Source organism: Spermophilus citellus (assembly GCF_964194105.1).
Source record: "Spermophilus citellus genome assembly, chromosome: 9".
NCBI lineage: Eukaryota > Metazoa > Chordata > Mammalia > Rodentia > Sciuridae > Spermophilus > Spermophilus citellus.
The window spans coordinates 12,067,801-12,082,409 of NC_138191.1; the positions used below are offsets into that span (position 1 = coordinate 12,067,801).

A 14,609-nucleotide genomic window follows, 5' to 3' on the forward strand; every position below is an offset into this window, starting at 1 on the left:
TTTCTTCATCAAGTATTTAAGCATTCAAGGAAATTTTAGGATAAAGATTCCATTTCCTCCTTCCTTCTATCAAAAGCAGAAAAAAGAAAACATACTCTAGTGTGTAGGTCTCAGGGCTTTGTGAAACCTCCAGATAGTCTTTAAATCTTATCAGAAAGTAATATCAACTCTCATCCATCCATTCATTTGTTCAGTGAATATTGAATTCTCTTTACTAGTCAGATACTCTGCCAGCTCCTGGGCTTACAGTTATGAAGAAAACAGAAACAGGACTTGTCTGCCTCTCCCACCAGACTATCAGCTGCGGGGGGGGGGGGGGGGGGGGCGGGGGGACAGACAGTAATCAAGGAAGCCAACAAATAAGTGCATACTGGCAAACTTTGATAAGGGCTTTGTCAAAAATGAGCTGACCATGTCTTGAGAACAGAAAGGAGACCCACTGCATAGAGGAAAGGGATTCGGAAGAGGAGAGGGCGAGGGGAAGTACTGGGAAGTAAAACTGAAATGATTCAAAAATGAGATGGCAACTGTTGAAAAATAACGCTAAGCACATTGAAATTGTTTAAGTTACATTTGAGGCAACAGTGATTCAAAATCAGGCAGCTCTACACTACAAGAAGTTCAGGGTTACGGGGGAATATGAGGGGGAAATCATTTTTAAAGTGTTTATGGGAGTAAGACAAATAAAATACCTATTTGGTTAAAAAAGGAAAGTCCCTAGCTAGAGCTCAACTGGTGATTTCTGACTGGTTGGTCACGCTGGGTTGAGTTTCTGTTTGCTTCTTGAGGAACCTAGAACGCAGAAGCCATCTCAGCCTAATGATTTTATTATGTTTTTATTAGTGAGTTATAATTCTGTATAATAGTTGGGGCTCATTGTGACATATCCACACATGCACATGACATAATTTGCTCCATTTCGTTCTGCAGTACTTCTCCTTTCTCTCTCTTCTTCCCATCCTCCTGATCTTCCTCTTTTCTACTGGTCTTCTATTTATGTTTTTATATATATTTTTATTTTCCTTATTTATTTATTTTAGTACCAGGGATTGAACTTAGGAACACTTAACCACTGACCCACATTTCCAGCCCTTTTTCGGTTTTTTAATTTATTATTATTATTTATTTTAAGACAGGGTCTCACTAAGTTGCCTAGGGCCTCTACTAAATTGCTGAGACTAGCCTTGAACTTGTGATCCTCCTGCCTCAGTCTCCCAAGCTGCATGAGCCATTATGCCTGGCCTTTTGATTATTTTTTTAATTGGTATATTATAATTCTACACAAAGTAGAACTCATTGTTATATGTTATGTTATATGTTCATATTTGCACATAGTATAATCTGGAGGGTTTCATTCACTAGTATCACCCCTTTCCCTCTCCTCCCTTCCCCTCAATCCCCTTGCCAAAATTATACTATAGAGCTATAGTTATAAAAACTGCATGGGATTGGCATCAAAACTGATAACAGAATAAAATAGAAGACACAGAGATAAGCACACAGATACAGTCATCTCATCCTTGACAAAGGTGCCAAAAACTTACCTTTGGGAAAAGACAGTCTTTTTAATAATGGTGCTGGAAAAACTAGGTATCCATATGAACAAGAAGAAAACTAGATCCTTATCTCTTACCCTGCACAAAAGTCAATTCAGAATGGATCAAAGACCCAGGAATTAGAGCAGAACTTTGTAACTGCTCAAAGGAAACATAGGATTAACACTCCAACATAGGGATGCAGGCATCAACCAATAAGACTGCTAACATTAATAATGTATACAAACAACACTTAATAATTTTATTAACTTTTTATGTTTCAAATCATTCCATTTTCCTTAAATGAATAAGCTTCTTTTTCTTTCTGACCATTTTAAAACACACGTAAACAAAACATAAACAGATTATTTTGAACAATTAGAGGCATAGCAGCTTGTTGGTAATTTTGAACTTAGTTTGCAAATAAAATAGATTTTATGCTTCAGTCAATATCAGAGTCCCTCGCTCACCCACCTCAGAAAGGGCTGCATCCCCTGTGCTCCTTGTGCAGAATTCTTAATCTCTGCCTCCAGCCGACTGCCTGCTTTCTATTCTTCTTCTTGCCCTCTGCAGTGTCAAATTCAAATCCACTCAATCCTCAAAGCTCCCAGGATCCAAAAGAGGAGAAACTCTTTCCTCAGGGAACAAGATAGGAGGGAAGCTGAATGAACAATGACCACTGGTTAGGAATTGGAATAAAAGGTAGAGAAAAACTGGGGAAACAAAACCAAACAACAACAACAACAAAAAAAAAAAAAACAGAAAATTGATTTTCAAGGTAGAAAAGCCAGAGGCATGAATAGGAAGGATGGCTCCTTTAGAAAATGAAATCTATTAATAGAGCTGGAATATCCTCCAGGCCTCACAGAGTGAGAGGGAAAATGTCAATATCTGAAATTAATATCATATTTCCTTGTGTCCTGTGACCCCCAGAACAGATGTTCCAGGGTTTTTTTTAAAGTGCACTGTAGTTATACATTATAGGGGTTCATTTTGACATATTCATAAATGCGTATAACAGTTTTCTCCATTTTTGAGCCCTTCCCCCCCATCTCCAACCCCTTCCTCTACTCTGTTGGTCTTCTGTTTATTTATAACTGACTGGAACGCATTGTGACATATTCATACTTGCACACAGAATAATTTGCAGACCTACATTTTCAAACACCTATTACCTGTTGTATATTGGAGATGCAGAGAAAGATAAGAATGGATTTCAATGACAGTTCAGTGTAGGAGGCAGACACATAAAGCCCAGAATATAGAACATTCAGTGCTGTGTTTAACACAATACTATGCTAAAGTCATTTACTAACATTAACTGGAAGACAAGTTGGTCAAAGACTGTCAGATACAGGTTGTATTGACTGTAACTGTGAGTTCCCTGAGGGCTGGGAATTATCGGAATCTCTTCTTCACTTCCACTTCGGTGGAACAACAAGGGTGCATAAAACATCCTCAGTGAATATCTATTACTAAAATGAATAAATAGGCGCTAAGATACTTATACCTTAGATAGTGGGCAGATACCATAGACATGTTTTTTTTTTAACATTTAAAATTTTATTATTAGCTAGGTGCAGTGCCACTAGTAATAAAATTTTAGATGTTTATTATTTAAAAAGTTATTAATATTTTTATATTTAATTTTTATTTAAAAATATTTAATTTTATTATTTAAAATTAATAATAATAAATTAGTATTATTTTTTAAAAATTTAAATGACCCAACTCGGGAGGCTAAAACAGGAGGATCACAAGGTCCAGACCATCCTTAGCAACTTAATGAGACCCTGTCTCAAAATAAAAAATAAAAAGGGTTGAAGATGTAGCTCAATGGTAAAGTGCCCCTGGGTTCAATCCCCAGTATTCCCCCCAAATATTAATGTTTTTAATTAAGACATCATATTTATACACATGTATGAGGTATAATGTGATATTTTGATATATGTATACAATGTGACATGATTAAATCAAGTTAATTAACATATTCATCACTTCCTTTTTATGGTGAGACATGTGAGATTAATTCTCTTAATTATTTTGAAATATATAACACATTTTTTTTTGGTTGTTGCTGGGAACTGAACCCAGGGCCTCATGCATGCTAGGCAAGTGCTGTACCACTGAGACACATCCTGTGCCCCTATAATATATTATTATTGACTGTAGCAGCCCTGCTAACCAATAGATCTCAAAATCTATCATCTTGTCTATCTGAAACTGTGCACTTTTCATTCAACATCTCTCTATTCCCTACAGCATCATAGGATTTTAAGCACAAGCACTTCTTAAGTTTGAATTAACCCTCTGGCAGTGCAGTCAGGAAGATGATTGGGAAAGAAAGTGGTTAGGAGGCTATGGGTAGCCCTCAAACTGTTACAAGAATGTAAACAATAGGCTAATGGTGGTGGGAAAGAGGAAGCCTCAAAATGACACCTGAATTTATGCCTTGAGCAACAGAAGAAAATGGAAGGAGTAGAGAAAGGCCCACAGAAGAGCAGCACCAGTCCTGAGCAGGATTGTGATCTGGAAGAAGAGGTCCCCACGAGAGAGTCACCCAGGTGACTAAGGAAATGTGTCAAGTGCTGGGAGAATTCAGAATCCACTGAATTTTTAAAAAATGTTTTTGTAGTTGTAGATGGACAGAATGCCTTTATTTTACTTGTTTATCTTTATGTGGTCCACATGTGTGAGGATGGAACCCAGTGCCTCACACATGCCAGGCAAGCGCTCTGCCACTGAGCTACAGCCCCAGCCCCAGAATCCACTGAATTTAACCACTGGGATATTGCTGGGGGCAAACCAGCAGCAAGGGATTGCAAAGTGAATGGTTGAATAACTGGAGAGGGTGGGCAGCTGCTGTTTCAGAAGTCACTGTTTCTGAAAAAAGGAGAGAAACAGAATGTGTTTTAACCAAGATGATTTCCTGCCAAGGCCTGTGACCCAATTGAAAAGGAGAAGCCAGGGGAGGTCATGACTGCCCAGCAGAGGATCCCAGTATTGGGTCCCTCTCAGACCAGCTCTAGGCAGGGGAGAAGAGCTGAGGCTTCTCTAAGGACACAGTCAAGGGAGGCCTGGGGTCCCTCCTTGTGGACTCTGCAGAACTGAGTGGGAATGGGGAGCACTTTCCTTCAGGGAATTCCCAAAATGAGCAGAAGCCCAGCTGAGTCTGCAGCAGATAGAGGAGAAAAGGATCAGAGACTGACAGAGAAAGTGGACAGAGTGGGCCCTGCAATGGTGGTTCCAAAGCCCTCATCTCCTGGTGCAAATTACAAACTCTCCCTTTTTCTTCCTTTTTTAAAAAATCTGGATCCAAGAGGAAGGAAGGCAGGAAGGCTGAGAATTTGGACCTCACCACGAAGAAGAAAAGGGTTACAGAAAAAAGCCATTACCTGAACAGAGGGGCCTCATGGGGATGGAACTAGAGTTCTGGCTGACTGGATTCCTGGCTGTGCAGAGGTAGCTGCCACTGTCCCCAGATCTCCAGGAGACCCTGAGAGTGGTTCCTCCATGGGACACAACTTCCCCTTGGCCATGGGGGTCCCAGCTGTACTGAACATCTTCTCCAGCTTCTTCCACGAAGCAGGCCAAGGTGACGAAGCAGGTCCTGTTCCTCATGATCTGGGAGCGGACAGTGATATTGGGCTTCTTCAGCCTCCCTGTGCCAAAAAGAGTCTGAAGCTATGAGAGAGCTCAGGTCCAGGGAATTAAGAAAAGGACAAGGATGAAAAAAATTAATGTGCATCCCTCCTCCCGTCCTCACCGTAGACACGCAGGGTGAAATCCTTGGTGATGTTGGTCAGGGGAGAACGCAGACTTATGCAAGCTTTATAGGCGCCAGCGTCCCACAGCCCCAAGGGGCTAATTTGAAGAGAATAATCATAATGAGGGTTGCTCAGTCGTCCACTGTATGGTCCCTGAATCTCAGAAACCAGGACTGGCTTGCCAGCTGGGCCTGGTTGCAAGACAGCAATAAGCCCTTTGGAGCTCCATGTGACACTTTCTATCTCCTGCTCCACTGGGACCTCCAGGGGCAGAATGGCTGACTCCCCAAGGGTGCCAATCACTACCTTTCCCACTGTGACTTCTCCCAGGATTCCTGACCCTGCAGACAGAGAAAGGAAAGTGTCAGTGTCTCCCTGCCCACTAAGGGAAGCCACAGACTTTGTCACTCCAGACCCACCCACTCTAGGCCCATCTTATCATCTCAAGGGTGTTATTCTCCCCTCCCCAGGGCCTGGAGAGAATCAGGATTGCTTCTCCATCTTCTGTCCACTCTAGAGCTGCTGTTCAGGGTGCATGCTTGAGTTTCTGGGGTACCTGTACTTAAGGATCCAGGTACCTGTACAAATGTGTGGCACTGAGACGGGGTGGGAGCTGCTGTTGCTGACTGGGTTCTTGATTATGCAGGTAAAGGTCAGAACACTGTCCTCTGGCCTCAAGGAAACACTGAGGACAGACCCTCCATGGGATATCACAGTCCGGGGACCCAGTGGTGTCCAGCTGTAGGCCACAGTGTCTCCTCCGCTTTCTGCCACACATGTCAGGATGACGATGCAGTTTCCATTATCACCAATCCTGGAGCTCAGTGTGACGCGGGGTGGGACCAGCTTTTCTGAGTGTGCGAAATGGAACAAAGTGAGGACCGGGAAACCCCTCTGGACTTCTACTTTACAAGATAGAAAACACAATACATTGTCACCCAAAACCCTGCACCACCCTGAGTTTACAAAAGGAACAACAGAGGCAGGATCTGCCCACGTCTACTCCTGAGTTTTAGGCTTTACGAGGTAATGTCAATATCTCTTTTGATTTCCAGAACAATTCCATGAGCTACATAAGGATGTGTTATATCTATTCTATTTCACAGGCTTAGAATGCTTAAGTAATTTGCCCAAAGTGATGAATCCCAAACTCAGATCCAGTGGATTTGGCCTGGGTTCCTACCCCTATATGGAATAAAGGAACACATGCCCGGAACTGTGTTGTAATTACATCTTTCCCCAGTAGGGGGCTCTGTGGCATGCCCTGAGCTTCCAAATATTGACCGGGGCCTGGAGAGGATGTGGTCCTGTGTTTTTGAGGTTTCTTCCACCCATTTCCACTGCTTTGCTATCCTCTTCCCCCTGGCCCATGCACCCCATACTATTCCTCAGATGCCCCCTTCCCATTATTTGCCAGAACCAGGAGCATTTAGGAGAGGAAGCAAAAACAACAGACAACCAAGACAGGTTTGACCAAGCCATAGAGCATGGGAGGAGGACACTCTGCTATTCATCCTCAGTCCTGTGGCCCAGCTCACTGCAGCCCCAGGAGTGTCCCCTGGGAGAAAGCAACTTGAACTCCCACTGGTTAGTAACTTTCTGCTGCCTCACCCCAGTGTCTTATAGACCAAACTCTAGCATGTAAACCCTTTCCCCTTTGATTTTTGCAGGCTCTCTTCTTAGAGTCTTCACTAGTTCAGAGAGCTAAAGATTGTCACATGCCAGTGTGAGAAACGCACTCATCTGTCAAACCCAAAGAATGGACTGAGCGACATGAGGTCTAGCAAAAAGCAAGGAGTTTTGCAAGTGCAGGTGTCTGGGGAAGCAGGCACACCCAGATTGGGTACAACCAGAATTCTGTCCCCTAGAGCACAAGGTCCCTCCTTTGGTTCTTCATTGTCTGAGTACTATGGGGTATACAGCCTTCCCGAACGTCAGCTAAGTTTTACTGTCTCTAGTTGGGTTATTCAAAGAAATACACCTTTTGTTGTCCTTACCTCCCTGGGTTCTCTTGTGGCAGGAAAGTCCCTTTGGATTGAGTCCCTTTGGGTGAGAACACAGTGCATCTCTGTTGGTCAGGCTGGGCCCCCTTCTTCTCACCTCCTGTTTGTCAAGATGCTATGAATTTCTATATTTGGTATTAAATGTAATTCTTTTAATTCTCTCCCCTTCAGCTGCCTTTCTTACATGCCAAGTCATTTTACATTTTAAGCTAAATATTGTATTTTGAAAATGGACCACCAGACTTTTTATGTCTCATAACAGGAAGCCAAGGAACCAGGGCACAAGACACAGCATCAGGATACCTAAATTCTTGTTATGGTTTTGATATGAGGTGTCCCTCAAAAGCTCCCATGTTAATGTAGGAGGTGATATGGTTAAATTATAAGAGCTGTATCCTAATCAGTGGATTAATTCATTTGATGAACTAATAATTTGAATGCACTACCTAGGTGGTAACTATAGGTAGGTGGGGCATGACTGGAGGAATAACTCTCTGGGCATGCCCTTGGGGATCATATCTTCCCCAGGCTCCTCCCTCTCTCTCCCTGCTTCTCAGGCACCATGACATTCTGCCTCACCTCAGGCCCAGAGCCATGGATTCAGCCAGCCAAGGACTGAACCTCTGAAACGGTGAACCAAAATAAACTTTTCCTCCTAGCAATGACTGTGAGACTGACTGGTTGGATATTTTAGGTCACAACAACAGAAAAACTAACACCGTTCTCTTTCCAAGTCTTCCACCTGCTGAGTTCTGTGTGGTGGACTTAGTTTCCTTAACTGAGAATACAAACCCTTGCCTGCCCACTGGCAGGGTTGTTGTGAGGCGCCGGTGACGTGGGAGATGCTCTGTGAAGGATAAAATCCTGGCTTATTTTCATGGTTGTGCCACTGGGTGTCAACCCAGAGTGAAAGGCTTAGGGGAGAGCCTCCCCCTGGTAGATCAGTAGACCCCATCTCTTACCCACAAACCAATCAACACTATTCCATGTGGAGCACATCTTGCCAGGATAGCCATCAGCATGTTGAGAGGCCTTTCCCACCAGCTTTGGGCCCACCCTAGTGAACATCCTACCCAGGTTCCCACAGCTCCACCCCTCTTGTTGCTAAGAACTGGCTGTAACCAGCCCAGGCCCCAAATCTCCAACTGTGTGTACCTGACAAGGGAGCAATCCCAACATCCCCCACTAGACCAATGGCTCCATCTCATGGGAATATTTTCTAACACACAACCAAAGAGAATGGCAAGACTCCCACCTTCCTCGGTCAATTAGTTTCCCTGGGTCCCCCTCAGTCAGCCTCCCTACCTTGCCCACCTAACCACTGTGGGGGAACCACTCTGCCATGACACCCAGAGACCTTGAACATCTTCCTCAGGCTAAATTTGAACCACAGCTAGTCTGTATTGGGCCAAAATTTCAGAACACAAGAGGCTAAAAGGCTTGTGAAGCACTCCTGGAAAGAACTCTCCCTCCCCTCCCTCCCCCTCCCTCTCCCTCCTTCTCCTCCCTCTCCCTCCCTCTCTCTCCTTCTCCCTCTCTCTCCCTGTCTCTCCCTCTCTCCCCCTCTCTTCCCTGGAAGGCTATCAGGAGACACTTCCTTGTAGCCTTGGGCTCTAATGAGGTATGCGGCTTCCCCTGCAGAAGAGAGCAGTGGACCATAAAACCTCCTCCTTGCAAGAACAGACTCCCTTGCATCACAGTCATCTGACTCCTTTTGCTTCAGTGGAACAAGGAACTGGGGAGGCCTTTTGGTTTTTCTTCATTTGACTATCTGTATAAGTAATGAACTGTCTGAATCACAAAGTGACTCAAATCAGCCAGGTGCTGGCTTTTCCAGTGCTATGTGTTCTTAACTGCTACCTTTACTGTTTCCTTTGTAGTTTTCCCTGGAAATTTATTTAAAGTTTCTTTAAGGAATATAATTGCTTCTCTCTACATTTATTTTTTTTACTGTTAACTTTTAATTTTTTTTTATTTTGAGACAGATCTTGTTGAGTTGCAGAGGCTGACCTTGAACTTGGAATCCTCCTGCCTCAGCCTCCCAAGTTGCTGAGGTTACAGGAGTGGACCACCACATCCAGTTCCCTCACATTTATTTAGAGCGTTCATTGTTGCAGAAGATGGTCTTCCTGTTTGAATAATGAGGAAGCTTCAAAGCCCCATGAGTAGGCTGTGGCAAAACTTAGTTCTCAGGGCCTGAAATTCTGTTACCTGGTCACTACCTACCAAAGAGTTCTGTTTCGGTTGGTCTGAGGCAGATCCTAGGCTTTGACATTTTTTAGGAGACTCTTCCAGGTAACCTTAATTTAGATATTTTTTTTTTAGAGTAAGCATATGTCAGTCTTCTAATTGGAAAGTAAGGTGTAAATGTTACTAAATATGACTAACAGTGACTGTGAAACGGACACAGCCCTCATCCACCTGCCCCAGGACACTCACCAAAGACTTGCAGCTGGTAGTCCTGGATATGAGTGATAAGGGAAGTCCTCAGGTTAATGTGGGCCCGGTAGTACCCTGCATCCTCTTGGCTCAGATTGCCGATCTGCAGGGAGTGGCCTGGACCCACCACATTCATGCGGCCCCAGTACCGGCTCTCCGCCTGGTAAAAGGTGTCTCGCCCTCCACCTTCTACTATGGTGACTGTGGCAATGGCCCCAGGGACTGAACGGGACTTCCAGGAGATGCTCTCTACCTGCTGTTCTGGCAGCACATGCAGGGGCAGAGTGACAGTCCCTCCGAGGGTCCCAGTTATCACCAGAGGTGCTGGGTCCTCTCTGGACATTCTTGGACCTGTGGACACAGAAGAAAAACTTCAGGGCATTCTGACTGAGCCAGGAGGTTACAATGGGCCTGAGTCAGGAACAGGATGACCATCCCCGTGTCATAGATGAGAAAATGGAGACCTCAAGTATTGAGGTGGCCTGCTCAAGACTCCATAGCTAGTTAGTGGTAGAACTAGAGCAGGAGCGAGTACCTACCCCTTCACGTAGGAGGCTCTGCTTCAGTATCAAACTCATTAACATATGATGAAATAGCTACCCAAATGCTATCCAAGGATTCCCAGGTGCCAAGTGGAAGGGAAACTAGGGCAATTCTGGGGAAGTACCTGATGATCCCTGCTGTCACTGGCTGACAGGCTAGGTCAGAACTCACCCGACCCAGCCCCATCTACAACATAGACTGTCTGTCTTACAGCATCCCCAGAATTGTTTGTCTGTCCAGCCACCTCTCAAACAGAAACCAGCTCCTGTGAGGCCCATCAAGATTCCTGAAGTGCATCTTTCTGGGGCGGGGGGACTAGTGTAGTGCTGGCCAAGCCAGTTTAGGGTGCTCAGTGGGCCAGAGGTTGAGATCCCAGCCTACACTGAACTTAAGAGAAGAGTGTAAGCCCTCAGGCACCAGGCAGACTGCTCAAGTTCAAACTTTTGCACTACTAGCTGTGTGATCTCAGGCAGGTAGCCCTCTGAATCTCAGTTTTTTCACCTGTAAAATAGAAATGTCATCTAGGATTTCATAAAGATTACATGAAATAAAGCAAGAAAACATTATCTAAGATTAGTACTTGTAATAATTATTAGAGTAAATTATTAGAATTCCTTCTCTTCCTCCTCCCTCTCTTCCTCTTCCCCCTCCCCCTTTTCAGGACTGGGAAATGAACACAGGGTCTTGCACAAGCAGGGCAAGTGCTCTACCAGCTCTTTTAAATTTTTTAATTTTTTGACAAGGTCTTACTAGGTTGCGTAGGCTGACCTCAAACTTGCACTATCCTCCTTCCTCAGCCTCTCAAGTACACTATTAGTATTTTTTTTTCTTTGAGACAAAAAGACAAAACTCACTAAGTTGCTTAAGGCCTCACTAAATTGCTAAGGCTGGTCTAGAACTTGTGATCCTCCTGCCTCGGTCTCCCCAATCACTGGGATGACAGGCAAGCACCACTGTGCCTGGCACTATTAGTATTCTTAAAGATACATAACATCATTGGAATAAATTAGTGAGTGCACCAAATTTGCACTTCATTAGATCTAGTCATCATCCTTGTAGAACACTTTTTAAGGATTTTTAAAAATTTTCATTCATGCACTATGATCATATACAATCGTGGGTTTTGTTGTGATGTATTTGTACACGCACATGACATAACTTGACCAGTTTCATTCCCCAGTACCTCTTCTTTCCCTTCTCTTTCCCCCTGATTCCCTTCCTCAACTCTAATGGTCTCCTTTCAATTTTTGTGAGGTCTCTTTTTAAATGTTTTTCTAACTTCCACATAGGAGAGAAAACACCTGACCCTGGACTTTCTGAGACTGGTTTGTTTCACTCAACAAGATGCTGTCCGGTTTCATCCATTTTTCCTCAAATGACATAATTTCCTTCTTTGTGGCTGAGTAAAACTCCATTGTGTATAAATACTACATTTTCTGTGTCCATTTATCTGTTTAGAGATGCCTAGGGTGGTTTCATAACTTGGTTGTTGTGAATTGTGCTGCCATTTCTCAGTAGCATGGACCATCTCTGTATTTTTGCCACATACACATGCAATCCCAGAAGGCAGAAAATCTGAAACTGACACAAGGTCTGTCACACAGTTATTTAGAGAGAAAAGGCAGCATGGCTCAGGGAGGGATCTGGGTCCTGATTTGAACTTGGATTTGGAAGCACTGCTCATATCACTAACACCCATGTCAGATGAGGAGCCTCCTTGTTAAAAGTAGAACCAAGAAGTCCTGTGGTCACCATGAGTGGGAGAATGCACACCATGCTGGGGACCACAGCATCTTGGTGTGTTCACCACAGAACCCACTGGACAGCTCAGTGCTCACGTCCTCATGGAGGACGTGAGGCTAGCTCTGCTTGGAGCCAGCTAGTGGGAAGCATCCCACAGCAGAGTGATACTGACCAGTAGACCTTCCTCTCTCCAAACCGAGCCCTAGGTCTGATATCTAGCCTGGGGGAAACCTACCAGGGAAAAGCAGCTTTGTGCACCCTTAAACCCTCAAGTACAATAACTCCCTGGGCTCAGTTCAGGTTCTATTCCCTTGATGCAGCCTTGTCCAAGCTCCATACTTCCAGCCCAGCCATGCCTTCCCCTATTTCTGAGATTTTATTGGCTAATTTTGTTTTAAACATGTACTTCCTTCTGCCTCACACAAATAACTGTGCAGTGTGTCTTTCCCCAGATTCCGTAGCTCCCCAAAGAGAGAAGACGGTGGAAGGGATTAAAGCCTGACTAATAAAACAAGTCAGGCTGGGTGGGTTCACCTCATGGGTAGGTGTGGTGGGGTGGGTGTCAGGCTCCTTGGCGTGAATCCTGTTTTCTGACACCGATGAAAGGAAAGTGATACAAAGGAGTCAGAGGCAGGACACAAATCCCAACAGCAGACACTTGGCTGAGCACTCTGTACACATATTTCATTTAATCCTCCTCGAAAACTTATAAAGTAGGTATTCTTCTTCCCGATTTCCATATGGAGATCATGAAATTTAAAGAACTTAAGAAACTCGCTCATACTCCTCAGCTAGGGAGGGTAGAGTTCAAACTAAAACCCAGGTGCTTCTGACCCTAAAATTGATGCTCTGTATGCTACCCTGTACTGTCAACAGCAGAATTTCCCACACTGAATTCCTCCCCCATGTCACACTGACACCCCTTTTCTAAAACACACACAGTGATCACTAAGGAAGGGCCTGACCAGAAACCATGACATGGAGACAGCTCCATGTGCATGCTCTGCAGTTGAAGCGGGGGGGTGTTACAAGAATCCAGCTTCTGGTTTCAGTTCTCTCTTTAATGGTGGCTCTGTGGTTCTCTGAGACTTTTGTTGCTGCCCTGTTCCCATAGTTGCATGCTGCTGAATAGTGTGCTGACTTTCAGTTTCACTGACCACCTGCCTGTGCCAGTGCATGGTCACTGAGGCTCCCAGCCCTGTCTATCATCTGAAAACCTGGTGTAATACTACCTGCCTTATTCACATCCTGGTGTTGCATTAGAGATCCAGATTTTTTACACATAAGTGAAAGCCTTTATCATCTGCAAGTTTTAAACACATTAAAGAGGTTCATCGACGTGTTAAAGGCGGGAGTAGGGACAATCTTAAAGGCAAGTGACTCTGATAGCCAGTATAATCTGGCCCCACCCCCTGCCCACCCCACTCCCACCCCACTCACCCTGGAGGGGGAACAAAACTGAAAGCTTGGAACTCAGGAGATAGACCAGAACACAGCCCCTCACCACAGCTTTCTCAAGAACTATCTTCTTTTAACCCACATGCCAAGCCATCTCCTGCCAGGGGTCAGATCCTCGTCGGGGGCAAGCAGTAAGAATGCAGAGGGGCAGGAAGAGCCCACAAGGCGTTGGGCTTGAGATGCTCTCCTGAAGTCATTTGGGGGACATGGAAGTCCCCATCCATCATGAGAGGTGACTCTTAGGGACTAGCAGGAGAAGTAAAAGGTGGAACAAGACACAGAGCACCTACTACAGAACACAAACCCCAAGCAGCATCCCTATGGGTCCTTAAAAACTTGAATGTCTCAGGAAACACACACTTGAAAGTGCAAGAAGCAGAAAAGGCAGGTCCTGGAAGTGGGTGTGGCTGATCCCCTGTCTGGTGCCCCCATCATTCAGCCTCTCTGGAAATGTCCAGGGTTCTTGTGCAACATCAGTAGAAGAAATGTGAGGATCACAAGGACATGGCTGGGCCTGCATGACCTGAGATTATTGCAGAGGCGTAAGCACTTGTGTGCACATGCACGCACGTGTGCACATACACACACAACACACACACACACACACACATACACACACACACACACACACACACACACACACACACAGAGTCTGGTTCCCACAGAGGCAGCACCTTCAATGAAAACTGCCCATTCTTAGACTAAACCATTGTGCAGGGCAGGTAGAAGATGGTGGGAGGGATGCACTTACCCATGAGAAGACTAAGGAGGAGCCAAGACCATGGTAGAGAAGGTGCCATAAGGATGGGCCAGCCTTGCAGCAGCAGGAAGATGGTGTGTGTGAATGTGAGCCCACAAACATTTCCTGTATTTGGTGTCACCACTTTAATCATACGTAGTTTTCAAGTCACAAGATGTGAAGATGAGGGGGACACAAAAGAAGGAAGGATGAGAATCACCACCGTGAGCTATTTAAAAACCCAAACCACTGCACATATGGTGCGAGGCTACATCACGTACAACCAGAGAAATGAAAACTTGAGCTGCAATTGTGCACAATGAGTCCAAATGCATTCTGCTGTCCTATATACCTAATTAAAATAAATTAATTAATTAAAAAA

The 14,609-nt window shown here is 44.6% G+C and overlaps 1 protein-coding gene across 1 annotated transcript; it reads right to left on the bottom strand.

The window, feature by feature from the left end:
* Nucleotides 1-1,951: 1,951 nt before the first annotated feature.
* LOC308656871 (T-lymphocyte surface antigen Ly-9-like) lies at nucleotides 1,952-14,381 on the bottom strand (the record flags this gene model as incomplete). The annotated part of the gene is made up of 6 exons (XM_081308218.1): nucleotides 1,952-2,196; nucleotides 4,931-5,197; nucleotides 5,302-5,643; nucleotides 5,881-6,153; nucleotides 9,745-10,095; nucleotides 14,240-14,381. The coding sequence occupies 6 exons, from the start codon at nucleotides 14,379-14,381 to the stop codon at nucleotides 2,117-2,119; spliced, it is 1,455 nt and encodes a 484-aa protein (XP_081164344.1). The 3' UTR covers nucleotides 1,952-2,116.
* Nucleotides 14,382-14,609: the final 228 nt, after the last annotated feature.